The sequence below is a fragment of the Phycodurus eques genome, chromosome 1, assembly GCF_024500275.1.
Source record: "Phycodurus eques isolate BA_2022a chromosome 1, UOR_Pequ_1.1, whole genome shotgun sequence".
NCBI classification, from domain to species: Eukaryota; Metazoa; Chordata; class Actinopteri; order Syngnathiformes; family Syngnathidae; genus Phycodurus; species Phycodurus eques.
Genome location: NC_084525.1, coordinates 3,667,025 through 3,691,433, shown reverse-complemented (window position 1 = coordinate 3,691,433; position 24,409 = coordinate 3,667,025). Strand labels below are relative to the sequence as shown.

Sequence of the window (24,409 nt, the reverse complement as noted above, 5' to 3'; positions counted from 1 at the left end):
TTAAGATGTATATCCTAACCTCTTCCTCTGAGGGCCGCATAAAAAAATAAAAAAAACATTCAAAGGATTCAATGGCCACTTTGAAATTCTTGGACTTTAATTTATTAAACATGCAAAAAATCTATCACTCTATCCGGAAAATATATAATGTTGATGTATTATTAGGTCATAAACAAATATTTTATTTGATTTTTTTCCACGTTTTGGGGCGGGCAGTGGCCCCGTATCCCACTAGAATAGATCCGCCCCTGCACTGATGAGCAGCCGGACCCAATTTCCACATTCAGAGCCAAAACATTTTGCAATTCTGTTGTAAGATGACCCGTTTCAAAGCAGTTACTTGAGCATCAATAATGTGATATGTTCACAAACTGGACTTTGACACGGAGCCGAAAGTGCAAGAAACTATTTTGCTTCTAAAATTGAAGTATCTTCATTCATTACACTGTTTTGAAGAGAAATGTTACAATTGCAGCTATAAAAAGTTTGTTTGCATCTTTGCATATCCAGAAAAGCTTTACAGTATATAAAACCAATTTTAGTTTTGGGAGCCCATCAACCACACCGGTGGCGAAGGACCCCTCCCACCCCCCCAATACAATTTTTTCGACACTCACACTTCTCACATTGCCCAGCTCCAATTTCTTTTTTTCCCCAATCCATCATGAGCCGTGCCAAATGTCATTTTTAGTATACGCCTCGGGGCGCAGAAAAATGGCCCCAGGCCGTAGTTTGTACACCTCTGGTTTAGCGTTTCAAAGTAGGTTTTCAAACCAAAGTTTGAGTTTCAAGTCAGCGTTAGGGTTTTTACATTCGGGGTTCAAGCTACGGCTAGGGTTTCAAAATGGTTTCAAACGAGGTTTAGGCGAAAGGGTTTGGTTTGGAAAATGATGTTCCAAATCTGGGCTAGGGCTTTGAACGAAGGTTCCGGTTTCAAGCCAAGGTTAGAGCTTCAAAGTAGGGATTCAAACGAGGTTCAGGGTTTTGAGCTAAGGTTCACAAGCCAGTGTTTCACGCAAAGGTCTGGGTCAGGAAATGTTTCGGATCTGGATAATCGTTTCAAAAGTGGGTTACCGTACCAACGCGGTCGAGCATATTTCAAAAAGGCAAAATTGGACACGCAAGACTGTTATGCAAGTTTATGCTTTATAAAAGGACATTAGAATGTGTTTGTACTGTACACAGGAAAAGACACATCGTGCATGTTAAACGTTGAAACGTTTTTTTTTTTCCCGGTGAGAGTCAGTCGTCGTCGGACAGCTCCAAGTCCTCCACCACATCGTCGTCTCCTTCGGCCAGCTCGATGAGAGCAGACGACGACAACGGCTGAGGGGCCTTTGACGCCTTCTCGTCTCCTTCGTCGTCCTCTTCCTCTTCTGCAACAGCACGAGAAGAAAATGGATTTTAAGGTTCGAAAATGACAGCACAAAAACAATTTGATAGCTGAAGGTTGACTTTTTTTTTTTCTTTCAGCTTTCTGCATCACCGCAATCGATTGGAAATGATGCCAACTTTCGGCATTACAACAAAATGTCAAACTATTAAAACAACAAAACATCTTTGTAATGTGACATTCTAGAGGGGGGGGGGGGGTCGTAATTATACAACAATAGGGTAAAACCATAAATAAATTAGACTTTTAGGTTTAAAAAAAGAATATTAAATGTATTGCAGGCAACTAGTAAAGATATTCCATATTTTAAAATTACAAAAATATATCAGTCGCAATATTACAATAAAGGAAAAACTTAACCAATTTTACAAACAGTTAACTATTACAACAAAAACTAAAACATATTTAGAAAATTGAGGGGAAAAAAGTATTTGATAAATACATGAGAATAAATTCAGCCCCCCCCCCCCCCCCACACACCCCTTTTCTTACAAGACTTAAGATGTGATATAAAATGTGTTCATCATTTTTACACCCACCAGAATCTCCATCGCTCATGTCAGACCGCCCTTCAAGAACTTCATCATCAGCATCATCAAGTGACCCCTGGCTGCCCTTTTTATCTAGACACAGACAGAGAGGGGGAGGGAGGGAGGGAAGGAAGGAAGGGAGGAGAGAGAGTGAGCGAGAGAGAACATTACAAGCAGATAAAAACATTTTTTCCCCCCTCTGTTGACTTTCCCCAAGTTCGCGTTGCTACACGGCTGGCGTGCTTTGGAGACACCTCGATGTGGGCCAAGCATCAGAGGCAGCTCTGAAGAGTGCGTGCGTGCATACGTCCCCCCCCCCCCCCCCGCCCCCCTCCCAGAAGATGGAACCCAAAGTCGATTACAGCCGCCGCCTGCGTCGCACAAACACCCGTGACAGTTTACTACTGGCAATTTCAGACGTCTTCGGCTCACAGCCTAAATATAGCAAATGGAGATTGCAGGCAGGTTTCATAGGGACACTTATGATGGAGGTTCTGTGCGCGTTTGTGCGTGCGTGGAATAGCCAAAAGGGACAACGGGGGTTCACAGGCTTTGAAGTTGGGGTGTGATGAGAGGCTGAGGGAGTAGACGAAGACACACACACACACACACACACACACACACACACACACACTCTACAGAGCGGTTTCCTCCTGTCTGATACACTGCGCACGCATGCACACACACCTTAAATGCATCAACGTGGACAAAAATAAATTCATTGGCAACTCACTCTGACTTCCTTACTGTTCCGCTATTAAAAGCACTACCTATAAGGTTGCCCCAAAATGACCTGGAGGAGAAGCGGTAAAGAAAATGGACGGACGGATGGACTTCTAATCCCCCGCCCCACCCACAAACACAACATCATTAGCCGCTCCTGCGTGTTCCAGGGCCGTGCGCGTCAACAAAGACGCTTCTGAAGACTCGAGACCGGACAACGGGGTTTGTATTCGTGTGCCGTCATCTGCGTGTGTGTGTGTGTGCGCACGCGAGCGCCAAAGAAAGCAAGAGAGGAAGCCGCCACCTCTGGCTGTTCCACTGGTCTGGTTTGAATTAGGAACTCCCGCAGGCAGCCGGGCCCGTACTTCCTGTCGACGGAGGTCAGTTTGTGTTTGTACTGGGCGGAGGGAAAGCGGGATTTGGGGGGGGCTGCACGTGCGTTTGCGGGGACTCTCTTGAGAATGAAGTCCAGATGCATTAAAGGGGGAGGGGGAGAATTTTTATTTTTTTAATCCCACTGCCTACTCCTCTTTCCCTCTGTGACCTCGTAGAGGGCTCCCCCCACTATCGTGTATGCTTCCCAATGTAATGCTGGAAAAGGAAGGCATGACCTGTGGCCGGCCGCTCCGAAAGGACAAGGCACAAAACAACACACAATAACATTCTTATTTTGGGGGGGCCAATCTAAGATGTACATTTACAGGTTGATTTCCTTTAAATAAGCCTAAAATAAAACCAAGGGACTATGTCAAAAAAGAGACTCCAGGACAAACCCCAGACTTGAGCTGACATCACCTTTTGAAACTTCCTGTGTGAATTCAGACGTAGCAAAACACCGCCCCCAAGAGGCCAACATAGGCAACACATACAGTCAGACCCCTAAGGTTGAACGCAATCCGTTCTTGGACGCTGCCTGGCCCATCCGTTTATCATTTATCAGTCATCATCATAACATTTATCACCATATTTTGAAATGCTACTTCTGATGTACACAAACAAATAATTGCTGTTCATTCACACCTACAGTCATGGAAAAAAACGACCCCGTTTCTTCAGTTTCTTCTTCATTTCTAATGCATGGTACATCTAAAGTAACATTTGTTTGGACAAATATAATAGCGAGGAACAGAAATAGCTCAAAAGTGTTTAATTCAAAAAATTATAGAGCCATTTTCCATGGTTTTCTTGATATTTAAAAGCATGTCAAATAGGACAAAGAATTATGGAAGTGACTGCATTTTTGTCATGTTCACTGCATTTATTCAAATGAAAAAGAAATAAGGGTGGTCTAATTATTATTATTTTTTTATGACTGTATGTTAAATACAAATCCATTAAATACTTGGGGAGTTTTCCAAAGAAAATGCAGTAATGTTTATTGTGTGGAGGGGTGGAACGTGTGGTCGAAAGGTCAAAAGGATCCGAGTTCAAATCTCAGCTCAGGACATGTGCTCTGTGACTGACTGAATGAAATGGAAGACTTATTTGTTTTGGGGGTTTTTTTGCCCGGAAACCCTGAAACAAATGTTAGTTTCCACCACAATTCTAATACATTAACAATCTTTAAACACTAACAGAAATGTGGAAGGTGCAAATGGTCCGGTTGGTTGCCTGTGAACCTCACAGATCATCATTTCTTAAACGTTAACGCCTTAGCTTAAATGTAAGAAATTCACCGCTATAATAATGTACAATGTTAAATCAATCAAACTCTACCTTTGATAAATAGTGAGAATGCATAGAGCAGTTAGAGGACTTACTTTGGCACAAATATAGAAAAAAAAAAAAGAAAAAGAAAAACAGGCCCCAAAATGGAAAAACAGACATCTTGCAGGATGACGGATCCACCTTCAAGTTTTTTTGTGACCTTTGAGGCATTTTTTACCCCGACTCTGGCCGGCTTCTGAACTGGGAGACTGTTTTTGTATTTCTAAACGATCCAAACCCTTACCTTTGATTTTGAGTCCAGTATCCTCCTCGTCATCATCGTCAGAGTCGCTTTCAAACAAACCCTTAAACTCCTTCTTGTCCTCTGCTTTCTTCTCATGAATCTTCTTGCGCTTAATTTCTGGCAAGTTCAGATCCTCCATCTTTACAAAACACAAAACAGTGTTGGTGGTTTTTGCATTGTAGTCCTGAACAGAACGAGTGTTTCCTGCTTTATGTGATAACACTGGCCAATGCTGCCAAGTCATAAAGTCAAAGCCTTAATTGATTTGCGAGATGTGTGAAGGACGTTTGTGTTGTCTTTGGTTGGATATTTACCCTTTCTTTGCCAGAAATCTCCAACTGAATCTCCCTCTCTCTCAACTTCTTCCACTGACTGAAGTATTTGCTAAGCGGCGTGCCCTCCTTCTCAATCGCCTTCTCCCACGCCACCTGAGGAGGGCGGAGGGGGTCAAAAAAGTAGAAAATGTACTTTGGTGTTTCTTATAGGAAAAGTCAACAAAGGGCATACGCGGAAGCTCAAAGTTCGACCACAATCTGTTCTGTGATGTTGGTCGAATTTGGGATTTCATCAACCGTTAACACCAAATTTGCTCGCTGCGGGCTCGGCACACGCAAGCTCACCTGCTTTCGCATGCGGTGAACAAACAGATTCTAGTGATTCAGTACACTCAAAAGATTTTTTTCCCATCAACTGGCTATCTGTTCATAAAGTAACTACTTATACGATAACAAATCGGTGAGCCATTCATAAACAGATTATCTGCATGCAGTAATCCCCCCCCCCTCCATCGTGCAGGTTACATTCCAGTCCACCGCCGCAATAAGTGAAATCCGTGAGCTAGAAATACCCTATTTAAATACACCGTCGCATGTTTTTATAGCATTTAAGATGCTTACGTTTTTTGAAAGGGCGATAAACATACATAAAACAATAAACGCAATATATTGAGAGAGCGCAAGAGCAATGGATAACACAAAAATACTGTACGAACATTGTAAAAAAAAAAATAAAAAAATTTTTTTTAAAAAAAGACGGTAACAACTAATAAAAATCTGCAATATAGTGGGAGTGCAAAACAAAACTTTTTTTTAATGATGTGGACGTAGATGTTCAACGGAAGAGCAAAGTCCTTAAATTGCACTTTGAGATGTTTTGCACTCACGGTCCGTGTATAATCCGAGAGGGTCTCATGCCTTATATTAATTACACTTTGAGTTGGTGTTATACAATTTAAATGGCCAAATTTGACATTTTGAATATAAGTTGCCGAGTTTGATTTAAAGAGCAAAAGTGTTGTACACAATAAATGGAGGACAAGGTTATGTTTGTTGCTCTTTTTTTTTTTTTTTTTTTTTTTTTGCCGATTCGAAAAATGATCCAAACCGTGACTCAAATCCTTGACAATCCGCACCGTGGTTTTTAGATCTGTTGCACCCCTAACACACATATAAAGTAGGAAAACAACCACTAATGTAATGTAAAATGTTAAAAAAAAACATGTGTTGGCTGCTAGCTTAAGAACCTCCCAAAAGAACTGTATTTTCACAAAAATATAACGTCTGAGAATCCCAATAATGCAAGGATAATTCAACAAAAACAGGAAGTACAAACCTACCTCCCTGCCCAAAAAAACAACAACAACAATTTTAAACATCACTTAACAGAACCAACACTTCTGCTAAGTCATCCAGATGACTACTAGGAAACGTCTGACTATCGCTAACATCCTACAAAAGTACTCGGGCACCACTCGGGTCTATTCTGCCAAGAACCCGAGTCTGCTTACTTCACTCGAACTTTCGGTGAACTTTAGAGCATGATTTGACAGACGTGCTACCACAAGCTTGCTAGGCTACATACCGTTTTGTTGCCTCCTCGCGAGCCGCATCGTATTAAAAGTAAGTGAACATACCTTAGGCAATACGCAAAAGAGCGTCCTCTCCTGTCCTGACCACCAACGCACATTTCACCCCATTTTGTTCTTATAATACAGTCGCCGCGAGCCACTCTTGTCGTCGCCACGGTAACGAGTGTATCCGGTCGCATTTGAGTTGACCAGCTACAGCCCGATTATGGTATAAAAACGGGATGCGGTGGTATCGGAATACAATATTATATTGCAGTAGTCTGACACAGTGCAATTGTGAAAGACCAAATTTGTCTTGTAGTCTGCTCCACGCATTACATGTTGTCTGTCTCAGACGTGTTGTCTGTCCCACACTGCCAACGTTTTTTTGAAAAAAATTACTTTATTGGTGGTCAAATATTTACAGTACTACGTCAAAAGACACGCGACAAGGCTAAAAATAAACTAGCTTTTGGTTTCAAATATACTGTACACGATGGCGACGCGGAGTAAATGTCTTTTGCGGAGGCGATCAATTACGTCATTGATTGGATCGGCGAATGACAAAGGCGATCAGCATAAAATGCTAATTATCGGCCGATATCGATCAAGCCGATCAGTAAAGTCTTGATAAATGCGCACACAACGTTAAAAAACGTGTAAATCGCAGATACATTTGTGGATCTGAAAAACATGTGTAAGTCACGGATATATTTGTGGATTTGAAAAACGTGTAAATCACAGATATATTTCTGGATCTGAAAAATTTGTGTAAATCACGGATATATTTATGGATTTGAAAAACGTAAATCGTAGATATATTCGTGGATCTGAAAAATGCGTGTAAATAGCAGATATATTTCATTTGTGGATCTGAAAAACGTGTAAATCCCGGATACATTTCTAGATTTGAAAAACGTAAATCGTGGATATTTGTGGATCTAACAAACATATAAAGCGCGGATATATTTGTAAATCTGAAAAACGTGTAAAGCTATTTGTGGAGCTCTAAAACGTGTAAGCCACGGATATATGTGTAAATAATTTTGATACAATTCTATCCCCATAAATTTAACATTTTCAAAACCACATGTATGTATATTAAAAAGCTGTACTGAAATATGTTTGTCAGAACAAATAACAACAATAACAAAGACAACAACAATAATAATAGGCTCTTTTTAGCTCCCTATGGTCTGCACTCACCACAGCGCTGGCATTAGCCACGCCGAAGGGTGCATTTTGTCGCCTTGCTGTGATGTGGTTGCTGTTCTCCTGCACCTTCTCAAGCAGCTGGCGCACCGCCTTGCAGTAATTGGCCACTTTGCATTCTTTCAGGAACGCTTTCAGCTGGAGGAGGAAGAGGGTTTGGGGTGGGGTTGGGGTAGGAAAAAAAGCACTTGAACACAGTTTGTAGGAACAATTTGGGACAATTTTAAATGATAAGCAGCTCCAGAGTACCGGTATATTTATTAGTCTACGTTAATTAAAAATAGTGAGGATAAGCGGAACGGATGATGAATGAATGAATGAATAACTTGATGAGTCTACTACTAATAGAAATATGACAAAATCGTCAAGACTGTCATCACAGTGTATCCCAACAGACATCTTAGATATTCTCATGTATCCCAAATAGACGACAGCTCAAAGCACAATTACAGTGTCATTGCTCTAAATACAATACAAGTGCATCTCAATAAATTAGAATAGGAGAGTTCGATGTATTTCGGGACTCCCAATTCCAAAAGTGAAACTCATAATAGATTCATTCAACAAAAGAAAATACTTTTCAGGAGGCCAATTCTAAACTTATTTCCATATTCAAATCTTTTTGAATATGTCTTTTCTTCTCTTATGTAACATTCTCATTTCTTGGCGATAGTAAAATGTGGGTTTTTGTTAGTTGTAAAACAAACAAAAACAACAAAATCAATAAAATCATAACACTGTCTATTTGATTCAGTGAATACAAATGTTTTTGACTTGAACTACAGAAATACATGACGTCTAATTTATTGAGATACACCTCTACGTGTGTATGTTTGTGTGTGTATGTATGTATGTGCTCGTGTGTTTGTAAAATTTAACACCCCTCACCCCCGTTGTGAAATTCACACAAAGGTGGTGAGAAATTGGAGGTGCAAAATTGCTCATTCTGTGTCAGTGCTGTCTATACAGAACACAACAAATAAAGCCACCTTACAGAGGTGAAAACAAATTACCGCAATTTCTCGTGTATAACGCGCATTCCCCCGCCCCCCAAAATGTCAAGTCAATAGTGCACATTATACATAGGTATAGGGGAAAATGAAAAAACTTTCACATTTTATAAATGTATGCCGCCATCTAGGGGTTATGAAAAAGCTGTACACTTTCATTGTATTGTGTGTAATATGACAGGGGTAGGTATGACTGCATATATGTACAGTTGTGCTCATACGTTTCCATACCCTGGCAGAATTTGTGAAATATTATTATTATTTTTAATATGACTGATGACTGAACAACAACCATCATTAATTTCTTTATGGTTATGTTTTGTTTAATGATAATGCTTTTGTGCAATGCTTGACCGTTTAATTTGAAACCCACTAAAATAAAATTCACTGTGCTTCGCCTGGTCCTTCATGTTTTCTTTAAATAATTGTACCCATCTTACAAATTCTGCCTGGGTAATCAAACATATGAGCACAACTGTGTTTTTTAATTTACTAAATAAAAGTAGGGCTATGAATTTCAAAATAAGAGCAAATAAATAAAAAAGATAATATTACATGGTCAAATAAAGTGCTTAATTTCAAAATAATTCTTGAAAAAAACCTAATATAGATAATACTTCATGTTTTGATCATATGGGTAGAAGCAAAATCATGCATTATAGAGTGGGTTTCCAGAATTTTAGGGGTCAACTTTGGGGGTGCGCATTATACATGACAAATTACAGTAGTAACCATTGTTTTGGAAAAATCCTTTCAATTCCTTAAAGGTGCCATATTTTACCGAACCAACTTTTTCTACTCTTTGGGATGTAATATTGGCTCTTTAGTGCCTCACTAAACATGTGAAATATGAATTAAAATAGTCCACGCATTCCAGACTGCTAACACGGAGGCAACCAATCAGAGGAAAGGGACAGTGACAAATATAGACAAATATGGACACAGCGGATACAGAATTGGGTCGGACAACCGCATGACAAAACCAAGGTGCTTTTTTAAATGAAATTGACACTTTTATACTAAGTCTATGTTAGAGATTAACTCTATGGAGGTCCACAAAAACAAAATATGGGACCTTTAACATATGCTATGTTCTTCAACATGGAAACTGTACATTTACTTCAGGAGAGTGCAGCATCTAAGCAGAAGACACGGGGAGACTTTCTGACGACCACAACAACATGTATGTTACCTGAAGGACAGTGGGCAGGGCGAGCTCTGGGAAGCCGATGGAGCTCGCCTGAGTGTGGAAATATTCCAACATCAGGTCATAAAGCTGGTCGATCAATCCATCCTAAAACAGAGTTGCATGCAACATTAGACATGGCTCTATCGTGCAAGCAAATTCCGTACAAAACAAATGGGCAAGTAAAAGATGTAGCCAGCCATGTCAACCAGGAAAACTCCAAACGGTTTGATATCAAGACACTACACAGTGTGTGCTTTCACTACAACAACTTGATAAAATGTCATTGAAAAATACTATTTCGACCAAAACGGAATGTACTTTTGTAAACGGTATTGTCAGGGTTTATGAGTAAACATTCAGGCAGAGACGCTAGATTATCATGAGTGTTTGTCAGGTGGGAAAAAACGGCCATTACAAACTGCAGGCAATAATCCCGGAGGGCCGTGCTCTAATCCTCTTGGCTGCGGCACCGAGCATTGTGACTTGGGGACAGTTTTAGAGGCCTGGAAGGCAGACTTTAGAGTGCTTGCTTAATCCCCTTATGTGTGCAAACAGACACTTGGCACACAGTGTCAGGTGTGTAACGTGAAAAAAACATCACAAAACAATCACTCATCAGATCAGATGCTCTTCCTCAGTGCAATGAAAATCAGATGTACATGCACTATGATCAACTGTGCCTATTTACACCAACGTCACAATCCATTTTATATTGTTCACTGGTCCATGTGCAATGATTTGAATTTGAAATCAGTCGGTTAAAAAGTTAGTTCATAAAACGAAAACTCTAATCTAAAAAAATTGGAACTGTACTACAAAGTGCTACACTGTACTTAAAATGTCATCAACAAATGAAAGCTTAACATCCTTTTCCAACTTTTCACAATCTTCAATCAACCCCCCCAAAAAGTTTGCTTTTATCTAAGAGGGCCCCCTTTCTTGTGAATTTTAAAAAGGGTGCAAACCCACAAAATTATTGTTGAATATGTATTATTATTGTTATTGATACCTTGTATGCTTTCTCCATCAGGTTTATTTTGTTCAGCTTCAGGATGACTGCAAAGTTGATTGGCTTCTTACTCATTCGTCCTGGTTTTTTGTTGAAGTCCACTTGCTGAAAGATCTGTGAAGGAAATGATTAACATGACAGCAACACAACAGCTTCAAAACCATTGTATAAAAGAATGCCACTGTAGACATGTTTGGATGGTTCTTAGTGTCTACTAGTTTACTAAACTCTTCAAATGATGTAAGAAATCAGTCCAGATAGCTGTAGGGGTGGGCAGGCATTTTGTTTTCAACGTTTTTGCCTGTTTATGTTTGACAGGAGTCAGATAAGAGACCTGTGTTTGACTTTAATTATTTTTGGTTTAGGAAGTTCAGTTGGTACAATGGACTGTTTTATTTGTTGTTTTGGGCCTTTTCCTGCCTATGTTTAGGTGTAAATAAATTGTCTGCAATTGTTTTGGCCTTAGTCATCCTTAGGAGAGGGGAGCACCTTTCATTTAATGTAGTGGTTCCCTTAATCCCGTCATAACATGTTGGGGTGTCAGTACTAAGCAGTGTTTACTGTGGCATTTCACTTGGCAATGCTTTTAAGTCTGAGCTTTGGGCAACAAGGGTAAATAACAGCAGCTGCAATGGCTGAAAATGACCAGTGACGCAGTAGTCATATTATCACAGGGAGGATATGGTTATTTTGTTATGCGAGGTTGAAGAGTAATTCGTGTCACTACAAATGTGTCTCAGGAGCTGGGACAAATAATGTAGTAGATGTAGAATGTTCACCTGTACCAAAGAACTTCAGCTGGGGTACCCAAACACTAGCCTCTTTCACAGAAAGACGCACAACACAACATGGCAGGAAGAAGTTGAGTGTTGGGTGTTAAACTTAACACCCTGATACTGGTATGGTGAAACTCCCTTACAGGCAAGCGTCGTCATGGAAGGCGAAAATGCTTCCATAAGGCCGCATTGTCAAAACTAAACACTTGGATGCGCCACAGTATTAAATACATTAATAAAGAGCGAGCACGTCTTAGTATAAATAACTGATTAGTGTTGGGTAAAAAAAAAAAATTAAAGTGGGTTACGACGAACATTTATAGCATATAAACATATGAATGGCTAGAAAATCATGGGTGAGTATTGTATATGGGTAGAAGACCTTGATTTTGGGGGTCAACTTCAGGTGTGCGCATTATAAGCGAAAGCGTATTATACACGAGCAATTACAGTAGTAAATGTCTATGTATGCATGTAAGTATGTGAGTGTACTGGATACCACTGGTTTGAAAATTCTAAACACGCTCATTCACTTTCGGCAACATGAAACACATTCAAGTACAGTTGGGACAGATGGACTTAACCCAACTAAGTCATAATTAAGACAATGACGTTTTAATATTACAAGAATAAAGTAATAATTTTACCAGATTTAAGTTGTAAAGTACAAGAAGGAAACAAAGGTAATTTCACAACAGTAGGGAAGTGATAATTTCAGTATGAACCTGCATTAAATTCAGGATCTTGGCACATTACACTTTAGTATGATCATAAATGTAATTTCCCCTTGAGTTATTAAAACTAGACGGCACGGTGTGCAACTGGTTAGCACTTCCACCTCACAGTTCTGAGGATGGAGGTTCGAATCTGGGCCCTGGCCTTCCTGTGTGGAGTTTGCAGAGGTTTCTGTGGATGTTCTGGCTTCTTCCCACATGCCAAAATATCCTTTTTTATGTAAATTGAAGACTTTCAGTTGCCTTTTGGTGTGAATGTGAGTTTTGTTTATCTACAACCCCAATTCCAATGAAGTTGGGACGTTGTGTTAAACAAATAAAAACAAAATACAATGATTTGTAAATCATGTTCAACCTATATTTAATTGAATACACGACAAAGACAAGATATTTAATGTTCAAACTGATAAACTTGATCGTTTTTAGCAAATAATCATTAACTTAGAATTTTATGGCTGCAACACGTTCCAAAAAAAGATGGGACAGTTGGCAAAAAAGACTGCGAAAGTTGAGGAACACTTCAGAAAACCAATGTCAGTAAATACAGTTCGGCGCTACAGCCATAAGTGCAGCTTGAAACTCTACTATGCAAAGCAAAAGCCATTTATCAACAACACCCAGAAACGCCGCCGGCTTATCTGGGCCCGAGCTCATCTAAGATGGACTGATGCAAAGCGGAGAAGTGTTCTGTCATTTCAAATTGTTTTTGGAAATTGTGGACCTCGTGTCCTCCGGGCCAAAGAGGAAAAAAACATCTGGACTGTTGCGGACGCGAAGTTCAAAAGCCAGCATCTGTGATGGTATGAGGCTGTGTTAGTGCCAATAGCATGGGTAATTTACACATATGTGAAGGCACCATTAATGGTGAAAGGTACATACAGGTTTTGGAGAAACATATGCTGCCAACCAAGCAAAATCTTTTGCATGGACGCCCCTGCTTATTTCAGCAAGACAATGCCAAACCACATTATGCACGTGTTACAACAGCGTGGCTTCGTAGTAAAAGAGTGCGGGTACTAGACTGGCCTGCCTGCAGTCCAAACCTCTCTCCCATTAAAAATGTGCGGCGCATTATGAAGCGTAAAATACGACAACGGAGACCCCGGACAGTTGAACAGCTGAAGCTGTACATCAAGCAAGAATGGGAAAGAATTCCACCTACAAAGCTTCAACAATTAGCGTCCTCGGTTCCCAAACGTTTATTGAATGTTGTTAAAAGAAAAAGTGATGTACCACAGTGGTAAACATGACCCTGTCCCAGCTTTTTTGGAACGTGTTGCAGCCATACAATTATAAGTTCATGATTATTTGCTAAAAACAATAAAGTTGATCAGTTTGAACATTTAATATCTTATCTTTGTTGTGTATTCAATTAAATATAGGTCGAACATGATTTACAAATCATTGTATTCTGTTTTTATTTATGTTTAACACAATGTCCCAACTTCATTGGAATTGGGGTTGTATATGCGACGTACGATTGACTGGCAATAAATCCACGGTGTAATAATACCCTGCTTCTCAACTAAAGTCAGCACACCCGCAACCTGAACAAAGATAAGCGGTATAGAAGATGTATGGATGGATGAGTTCAAAATTAGCCTGAATAATAAAACAGCAGACAATGAAATGGTCAACATCATCATTATTATAATGATCAGTGTAATGTGTAAACCTGTGTTTCTTCCTGATAAAGAACAAATCTTCTGCTGGTTAAGTGCCGCCTAAAATTCATTTACCCCCTTTATGCTACGCTCAAGATTAGGGCTGCACAATACTAGAAAAAACATGACATAGCAATATTTTCTAAAGCTGCAAAATATATTACGATGTGATATAATCCAGGATCAGCGCCGGTAAAGTTTATTTTCTATGCAAACTCGATCAAAGCTCAGTTCATCGTTCATCATCAACTTCCACCCTACAAACATGTTGCTTGAATGGTGTTTTTTATTTTTAAATTGGCAATTAAAACAATAAGACTTTTGTCCTTAATGTGCAAACAAAAACAAGCAACACAGTATGACAGGAACGATGGTGAAAGGACATTGATAACTTTGCATTCTTTGCCACTCTGGCTGACTATATTAACAAAATAATTTATTTACTCTTATATTACAAAACAAGCGGCACGGTGGGCGACTGGTTAGAGCGTCAGCCTCACTGTTCTGAGGACCCGGGTTCAATCCCCGGTCCCGACTGTGTGGAGTTTGCATGTTCTCCCCGTGCCTGTGTGGGTTTTCTCCGGGCACTCCGGTTTCCTCCCACGTCCCAAAAACACGCATAAATTGGAGACTCTAAATTGCCCGTAGGTGTGACTGTGAGTTCGAATGGTTGTCTGTTTGTATGTGCCCTGCGATTGGCTGGCAACCAGTTCAGGGTGTACCCTGCCTCCTGCCCGATGACAGCTGGGATAGGCTCCAGCACGCCCGCGACCCTAGTGAGGATAAGCGGCTCAGAAAATGGATGGATGGATTACAAAACAAAACAGATTCCATACTGTCACAGTGTGATGGTACAGTGTTTTGACTTAAGCATTCTGATGCAAATAATATTTTTCGTTGTTATCCATTTTTATAATTATGTACTGCATTACAAAGGAACAATTTCACTCCCATTTTCACAGTGTCCCTGAATGCACCTAGCGCACTCACGCAGCTGCCACATTCAAATAGGAAATGCAGCAGACATACATTCTTTCTAATAGCATTTCCAAACAGGTCCCTCTCTTGGTCACTTTTAATATTACAGTTGATTCACTTTATATTCCAGAAGACCAACATCGCAGCAGACCCAGCGATGTGACAATTGCACATGCGTACATCGCTGAAACAAAATATCATGTAACCCTATTCATGAGGCACATTCCTAAGCTGTGGGAGAACATTCCAGCTAGCGCGTTGACTATTCGTCCAGATGCTTTAGCTTTTTTGCTCATGGTGCACAAGTGAAAATGTGCCGTCTACGTGTTTGAAGCTATTTCGGACACCCGCTTATCATTGTGTGGTTCTGTGCGCCTGTGTGGTCGTTAATGCGCTCAGTGTGCGCGAAGCAGAGCAACGTCGCTGGCCGCTGCTATCTCTATAAACAGAGGATGTGGTGGCGGTCTGAGGGGGGAAGTGGGACAGCATGGGCCAACAACCCTGATGCATGAATGCTCACTCACATACGCGCACATGGCACACACTGCTGATGCTACAGCTTCAACTTATACTCCCCCCATGGAGAGGCGAGAACACACACAGACACACTTCTTCACGCTTCTGCCGCTCTAATTAAATCAGTAGCAGTGTACCTCAGGTTACCTTTAACAAGAGGCACAGTAAAAGAGAAAAATCAGAGGAAAAAAAGTGTGTCACAGTTTTTGATGTTGGGAAGGTAGTGGGGGGTTAGTTAGCTAAATGTGGCATGGCCTCCACGTGAGTGTACGGGTGTGGAGAAGGGCACAGGCAGACAGGATGTGGTTTGCACAGCGTGTTTAGACCAGAGTGTGAGCCACAACCATGACTTTATCGCTTCTGTCAAACTGCTAACACGCACAAACCCACACACAAAGACCACTCCCATGGGGGGAAGCTAGTAGTTACTGGCAGCAAAAAAAAAAAAAAAAAAAAAACCCTTCTCACACAAAGCACACGCACAACACCTAACCCTGTGAAGACGACAGTTGGTAACGTACCATTTGTAAAGCAACAAAGCTCTCTGTCGCTCACACAAACACACAATACACACTTTCCTCAGGATGGAAACTATATTTACTCACAAATAGTGTACTTCCACATTAAACAGTCAGCAAAACACTCCAGCACATTAACCTTAACATTGTCTCAATTTACAATAAAGACAAATGACTAAAAGGTGTGTGTGTGTTGGGGAACACCTGCAGGTGGTGGCTGCATTATTGCAATTCAGCTCAACAAAATGCACTCACCCTTTTTGTATACATTTATCTCGGAGGGTCAAAAACATGAAGTACTGGAACCTTATTTTGAAGTGTCAAAATAAAGAACAAATCAGGATGATTGGAGAAAAACCTTATAAAAAAAAAACAAAAACAAAAAAAACAACAAAACAAAAAAAAATGTGGAAACTGTAGCTAATTTTGGTCATATCAACATGTTTGAGGGGATAAATTAAGCACTACAGCGCAATGAAGTCTTACCTCTATGAGGAAAGGGAGAACCGGGACAAATGTATTGGTACTGCTTGACAGCAGGGTGAGGGCTCTGCAACAATGCATCCTCAGAGGATAATATCTTGCTGTGGGTACCAACCTGTTGAGGGACAGAACATAGTGATCACTGTCGCCACCTGCTGTGAATAAAATGTAGACCTGAGATAAAAATAAATAAAAATTCTTCTGCACTCTTGGATAATATTAGTGCGATAAACTAAAAGTACTTACTTGATGGTACCAATGATGACTTGGCACAGTGGATAGATGAGAGGGTGGAGGACGTCACTGGGGTGCAGGGTGCTGAGGACACGACACCACAGGCATAAACAGTGGATGTACTGCCAGTTGTACACGGACTGGTACGTTTCCTAAGGAACACACACACACAAGCACAAACTCATAGTGGCAGTTACAAATGCTATGTAACTTGTTCATGAGTACAAAATGCCACAAAATGGTATCACTGTCATGTATTGACAGTGGCAGCATTCATCAATATTGGATTAAAAAAAATAAGGGTATATTTAGGTGTTTCCCCCCCCTCACCCCCCATCATAATCCTGACACTGATTAAACGACTGTACCGCGTGTACTAATGTTACGGTTTTAAACTTTTTTTAATAAATTGTATTTTTTTTTTTTAAATAAAAAAGGCTAATTTTGAAACAACAAAGACATTTTGTTCTTAGTAGAATCAAATTGTATTTTCCTGGAAGGTTGTAATATGATATTCAATTCAAAGGTTGGAGGAAAGAAAGTCGGATTTTAACAAGTGAATTTCACAAATGCAACTTGATTCTCCCCCCCTTGAGCCGTCACTTTATCATGGTGGAGGGGTTTGTGTGTCCCAATGATCCTAGGAGCCAAGTTGTCTGGAGCTTCACGCCCCCGGTAGGGTCACCCATGGCAAACAGGTCCTAGGTGAGGGACCAGACAAAGCATGGCTCCAAAAACCCCTATGATGAATAACACAAATGGAGATCAGTTTCCCTTGCCCGGACGCGGGTCATGGGCGCCCCCCTCTGGAGCCAGGCCTGGAGGTGGGGCTCAAAGGCGAGCGCCTGGTTGGCCTGCACCCATGGGGCCCGGCCGGGTACAGTCTGAAAGGGTAATGTGGGTCCCCCTTACCATGGGCTCACCACCTGTGGGAGGGGCCACAGGGGTCAGGTGCAGTGTGAGCTGAGCAGTGGCCAAAGGAGGGGACCTTGGGGATCAGATCCCCGGTTACAGAAACTGGCACAAGGGACGTGCAATGTCACCTCTCTGGCAGGGAAGGAGCTTGAGCTGGTGTGTGAGGTTAAGAAGTACCGACAAGATATATTCAGGCTCGCCTCCACGCACGGCTTGGGCTCTTGTACCAGTCCTTTTGAAAGGGGTTGGACTCTTCCACTCTGGAGTTGCCCATGGTGAAAGACACCAAAAGCAGGTGTGGGTATACTTACTGCCCCCCGGCTCGGCCCCTGTACGTTGGGGTTCATCCCGATGGACGAGAGGGTAGCCTCCCTCCGCCTTCGGGTGGGGGGACGGGTCCTGACTGTTGTTTGTGCCTATGCACCAAACAGCAGTTCAGAGTACCCACCCTTTTTGGAGTCCTTGGAGGGGGTGCTGGAGAGCGCTCCCACTGGAGACTCCATCGTTCTGCTGGGGGACTTCAATGCTCACATGGGCAATGACAGCGAGACCTGTAAGGAAATGAGTGGGAGGATCAGAATCCAAGCGGAATTCTGTGATTGGACTTCTGTGCTTACCACTGATTGTCCATAAAGAACACCAAGTTCAAGCATAAGGGTGTCCACACGTGCACTTGGCACCAGGTCGCAGTTCGATGATCGACTTTGTGGTCGTGTCATCGGACTTGCGGCCTCATGTCTTGGACAAAGAGAGGGGTGCTGAGTAGGCTTCGATGGTGGGACAAGATGCCGGTATGACCAGGCAGGCCCAAACGTATTGTAAGGGTCTGCTGGGAACGTCTGGCAGAATCCCGTCAGAAGGAGTTTCAACTCCCTCCTCCGGCAGAAATTCACCCGCGTCTCGGGGGAAACGGGACATTGAGTCTGAGTAGACCATTTGCCGCGCCTCCATTGCTGAGGCGGTCGACCACAGCTGTGGCCGTAAGGTAGTCTGTGCCTGTCGTGGCGGCAATCCCCGAACCCGTTGGTGGACACCAGCGATGAGGGATGCAGTCAAGCTGAAGAAGGAGTCCTATCGGGCCTTTTTGCCCTGTGGGACTCCTGAGGCAGCTGATGGGTACCGGATGGCTAAGCAGAGTGCACCTTTGGTGGTCGCTGGGGCTAAAACTCGGGACATGGGAGGAGTTCAGTGAGGTCATGGAGAACGACTTCCGGACGGCTTCGAGGAAATTCTGGTCCACCATCCGGCGTCTCGGGAGGGGGAAGCAGTGCACCATCAACACTGTGTATAGTGGGGATGGGGCGCTGCTGACCTCGACTCGGGATGTTGTGAATCGGTGGGGAGAATACTTTGAAGACCTCAATTCCACTGACACGCCTTCCCTTGAGGAAGCAGAGTCTGGGCTCTCTGAGGCGGGCTCTCCTATCTCTGGGGTTGAGGTCACCGAGGGGGTTAAAAAGCTCCTCGGTGGAAAGGCCCCAGGGGGTGGATGAGATTCGTTCCTAAAGGCTCTGGATGTTGTGGGGCTGTCCTGGTTGAGACGCCTCTGCAACATCGCATGGACATCGGGGACAGTGCCTCTGGATTGGCAGACTGGGGTGGTGGTCCAAGGGTGTGTTCCAACTACAGGGGGATCACAGTCCTCAGCCTCCCTGGTAAGGTCTATTTAGGGGTGATGGAGAAGAGTGTCCATCGGGAAGTCGAATCTTAGATTCAGGAGGAGCAGTGTGGTTTTCATCCTGGCCGTGCAACAGTGGACCAGCTCTACACCCTTCCTTGAGGGTGCATGGGGGTTCGCCCAACCAGTCTACATGTGTTTTATGGACTTGGAGAAGGCGTTCGACCGTGCCCCTCGGGGTGTCTTGTGGGGGGTGCTTCGAGAGTCTGAGGTGCCGAACCCCTTGATACGGGCTGTTCGGTTCCTGTACGACCAGTGTTAAGAGTTTGGGTCGCATTGCTGGCAGTAAGTCAGACTCGTTTCCGGTGTGGGTTGGACTCCGTCAAGGCTGCCCTTTGTCAGAGATTTTGTTCATAACTTTTATGGACAGAATTTCTCGGCGCAGCCGAGGCGTGGAGGGGTTCCGGTTTGGTGGCCTCAGTGTTGCATCTTTGTTTTTTTGCAGATGAAGGCTTTCCCTTAGAGATTGGTTGAGAAGCTCGGTCATATGGGAGTAGAGCCTCTGCTCCTCCGCATCAAGAGGAGTGGCTCGGCCATCTGTTTAGGATGCCTCCCGGACGCCTCCCTGGTGAGGTATTCCGGGCACACCCCACCGGGAGGAGACCCCCGGGGACGACCCAGGATACCCTGGAGAGATTACATCTCTCGGCTGGTCTGGGAATGTCTCAGGATGCCCTCGGCAGAGCTGGAAAGCCTGAGCTTCCCTGCTAAAGCTACTGCCCCCGCGACCCGACCTCGGATAAGCGGTAGAAAATGGATGGATAGCAACTTGTTTCTTGTAATATTACAACATTTATTCTAGGCAATTACTAACTATATATATATATATATATATATATATATATATATATATATATATATATATAGACCCCCATGCATGCACGGGGAGAACATGCAAACTCCACACAGGCGGGGCCAGGATTTGAACCCCGGTCCTCAGAACTGTGAGACAAATGTGCTAAACAGTCTACACCGTGCCGCCCCCTCAAATTCAATGATTTCAAATGAAATTCCTCAAATTCAAGCATTAACCCATAACTTGCATGACTTTTGAGTCCTTTTCTTTCATCATGCCTTTTCTGGAAATGACTTTATTCAGGTTTCAGAAGGGATGAATTTCCATTGGTATACACTTATAAGACCACCTAACTCAGAGTGGTAAACCTTTGTTTAAAAGTTTTTTTAAAAAATACAACACCTACGCTGAGTGATAATGTATTGATGTAGCTCATATGACCTCAGTGTGGCCCAAAACAAAAGTAAAGGTACCTCTTAACTCTGTACCCCTTTTATTTAGGATTGCATTCCAAATACTCCTTCGGTTCAGTAATCTGCCTCCCTTTGCTTATGATGAGAAACAAACCTTTTTCTTCATGGTCATGGCATTCCTGAGGTGAATGGCGAGTTGTCGGATGTAGACAAAAGCATGCTGGTAAGTGGCCTGCGTGTCTAATGCGTACATCTCTGTTAGCGTGCGCTGCATGAAGTTGATCATGGGCAGCGCATTGGGCGACGTGAACTTGCAGTTTTTCACATAAGCAATGTACATTTGCTGGGGAGAGACAAAGTTAAATTTATTTCTTTATGATAATCCACGATGAAACAATGTCTTATCGTACCTTTTATGTCAGTCACTCACCTTCAGATTTGGTGCAAGATAAGTTTCTTGCTTGTGTCTGCAGATGTTGTTGAGGGCCAGAAAGGCAAGGACCCGACTTGTCTCCTCCCCTGTGCTCCACTGCTTCAATAATTGCTGAACAGAACAGATGTGGTGTGGAGGAACACTGACTGTACGATTGCAATACATGTTATGATGGTGGTGGCGACTTATTGTTCAGCTCCTTCAAGAGATTAATAAAGTATCTCCAGCCTACATTCATCAAGCCTTCAAACTTACCTTAACCAGGGGTCGGCACTGTTTGGGAAGACAAAGAAAATAAGGTACGAGCTGGTTGGCGTGTCGCAGAACAGCGCTGATGACTGTGGGCTCTGTTAAACAGGATAACAACTGCGGATAGAGAGCATCAACGAAAAAAGAATACAGGAGTGTTTTAGTAAAGCTATAAAGAATACATCGTGTCACAGAATATGCACAACTTCAGACATGATCAACTAATACTCCGTAAACTGCATCACACAAATAATGGCAGTAAACTAACCTGAATGACACCGCTGAGATACATCTTGATGTCTATTTGAGTCTTCTGCCATTTTTTACTAGAGTGTGGGAGCACCAACCTAAAAACAACCGCAACAGAGGAAAGCCGTGGATTTATTTCCATTGACACTGAAGTAAACAGACAGTAGTAGAATTGAGCAGACATGAGACACCCAGCCTACCGTTTCTGGTGTGTATCTGCTTTTAAATTGAGCATCCGCTGGAAGGCGCTGTAAATTTCTCGGATGCAGAAGAGGACCAGGGAATTAAACACTGCAGAAGAGAGTTAGGGAACGTGTTGGATGTTATTGACATCACTAATGTCACACCAATATAAGCAAATCAACGAACCCTCGCATTTTCGCCGTTCGGTATTTGCAAATTCGCATAGCCACAGATTTTTTGGGGGGAAACTAGCCTTAGTTTTGAGCTGACGATCCAGGAAAATCCCTTTTTTTTTTTTAGCATTAAAGAATTACTTTGGCGCCATCTGGTGGAATCATGGTGTTAGTGTTAGGTTTAATTGCGGTTCTAAAAGTGTTTTTACTGTAATCAATAGATTTTTTTTTCAGTTGTTAACACGCTTTGTGCACTTTTGCCTCTCAACAACCTCGCTCCCAATCACATTCAGACACTCGCCCTTCCAATCACACTTAAGGTACTTTCATGGTCTTGCAGACAGTCAGAACTTATTAAACCCTGACATAAATTCACATAACACGGTAGGATCGCTACGTGGTAGATTATATAGTAGTAGTATATAATTTGAAAAATTACAGGAGGAGGGATTGCTTTGCACTACTGTATTGTAGCAACCCTGCAGTTGTGCTACGTGCATTGCTGCAAGTCTTTTTTTTTTTTTTTTTTTTTTTTAAATATAAGATCCCACAGTCGGTGAGACCATGAGGGCGTCTGAGTGTGATTTGTGATTGGATGTTTGAGTTGGGGGGTGGGGCGACTGGAAGGAGGAAGGGCTTGCGTGTCTCTGGGGTGAATGAAACACTAGTTTTTGGTGATGTTCAACATTTATTTTCACAATAAGGAGGTTATTGATCAACCACCGCTTGTCTTTGTTTTGTCGTCTAAGCAGAATCTCCAGTAATAGTGTCTTGTCTATTCAGTGTTACAGTAAGGCAAATGGTGAAATTGCTGACAGCTAACCTGAGGATTTAAGCTGCTCGTCAGGTAGCATAAGTGGATGCCTTTTCCGACGGCCGTTCGTCGTTCATTACACTTGTATTTATATTTGAGGACAGACTTACAGATATTGCGAGTGACTAGCGCTCTCATTTTTCGTAAAATATTTCCGCATGCTTGAGGCACCGCTGCTAGTTTGTTATGCCGACCGACCACCTGTGGATTTTAGCGAGGCGCCCGTGTTGTTATTAGCCAAAACGTGATTGCAGATTAATCAAGTTCAAGCTTTAATTGTCATTGAGGAGTGGTAAAGTCAACGTGTCTACTATTTTACCCGAATACCCAATTGACAAGTAAGCTTTTTATACATTTCTCAGTGGGTCAAATTGAGCCAAACTGTTGAATGTCTTTTGAATGTGGAAAACAGTCATTACTTCATCAAATTCAGAGAAAGCGAGACAATCTCATGTACTGTTACAACCACACTAAATTTGAATGTGCTCCAAAGAAAACAGTGGTCGGTACTGTGTGCATGCGCAAAAAAAAAAAAAAAAAAAAACTCTTTGGCAACAGGTGAAATAAATGCATTCGAAGTACAATGTTAATACTGTTATGTTATAATATCGGCACATGAAATTAAGTGTCCTACCTGAACTGTCAGCCACCATGTATCGGCACTGGGTCTCTTCTTCACCCTTAGTTGTAGCAACAGCTGCCTTGAAGGCCTGGGTGATGTCTCTGATGAGACGCAGCGTAGGTTCCTTTTTTAGAGAAGCTTTCCAGTCTTGGATCATTTTTTCAGTGACTTTATTGGCATCATCTGTCGTCTTGGATTTCTTAGAATCTTTTGGAGCCTCCTCTTTCTCCTCCTCATCGCTGCCCTCCTACATGCAAAGGATGATTTTGTTGGGGATTTGGAATTGCTCAAGAATGCATCATCAACTCACACATTGTTGTCAGTCCCACCTCCAGCATGGATGGCAGTTTGTGGTACTTGTCCTCATCCTCGTCCTCATCCTCATCCTCAGAGCTATCAGTGTCATCAAAATTCAGGAGTTTCTGATCGTTTTCCTGCAGGAACTTGTAAAACTCTGGATCTTTATTTTTTAATCTTGACAGCTGCTCCTTGTGCTGGGATGCTTTACCGTGCTTCACGTCATCCCTAACAAGGACAAATTATTGTTTAAGTTGTAAGATTGGAATGTATATATTTAAATCCATTCGAATGACAAAATTACTTATTGAGTTCTTTCGTCTCGTCCTTTTTCTTCAGTCCATTTTGCTTGGGGGGTTCGTCTGCAGTCACCTCTTCGTCATTTGAATCCCAGCCTGACCGCAGGAACTCATCCAAACTGAGGTCCTTGAGTTTCCTACAACAAAAACAACATCTTAATAAATCAACTAGGTTGACCGAGGAAGAATAGTTTCAAATATCGTTGACAAAAATGTGCAGGGTCAGTATATTAAATATGCAGGGCAGGTAACACGCGCTTTGGTTTGTTGTTAGCAAGAGCTAGCAAGGACTCCCTCCAGCTAGCACATTACCCGCTCGCCCGCTACCAGTCGCGTTAAAAGAATTCACCTCAGCAGTACAACACTGCCAAACTACAACATCGAGTCTTACACTAAAACTGGCGAGTCCATTCGAGCAAACATATGTATGACTAACTAAAAAAGAATGGGGGGAAAAAAATAGCCCGCACCTTTTCCCAGCCATGCTGTACTCAACATGTGACGCCGAAGCTAAATTACCCA

General features: G+C 42.3%; 1 protein-coding gene across 1 annotated transcript; it reads right to left on the bottom strand.

Moving 5' to 3' along the window:
- Positions 1–596: 596 nt before the first annotated feature.
- Positions 597–24,407, bottom strand: noc2l (NOC2-like nucleolar associated transcriptional repressor). Its single transcript, XM_061672768.1, has 18 exons — positions 24,358–24,407; positions 23,893–24,024; positions 23,621–23,816; positions 23,304–23,538; positions 21,700–21,790; positions 21,519–21,597; positions 21,257–21,367; positions 20,999–21,112; positions 20,723–20,911; positions 16,779–16,918; positions 16,536–16,647; positions 10,864–10,977; positions 9,858–9,959; positions 7,650–7,793; positions 4,912–5,025; positions 4,598–4,736; positions 1,933–2,016; positions 597–1,376 (listed from the first exon to the last, which is right to left on the bottom strand). Exons 1-18 carry the CDS (start codon positions 24,369–24,371, stop codon positions 1,243–1,245), a joined length of 2,244 nt encoding a protein of 747 aa, XP_061528752.1. The 5' UTR covers positions 24,372–24,407; the 3' UTR covers positions 597–1,242.
- Between the last annotated feature and the right edge of the window lie 2 nt (positions 24,408–24,409).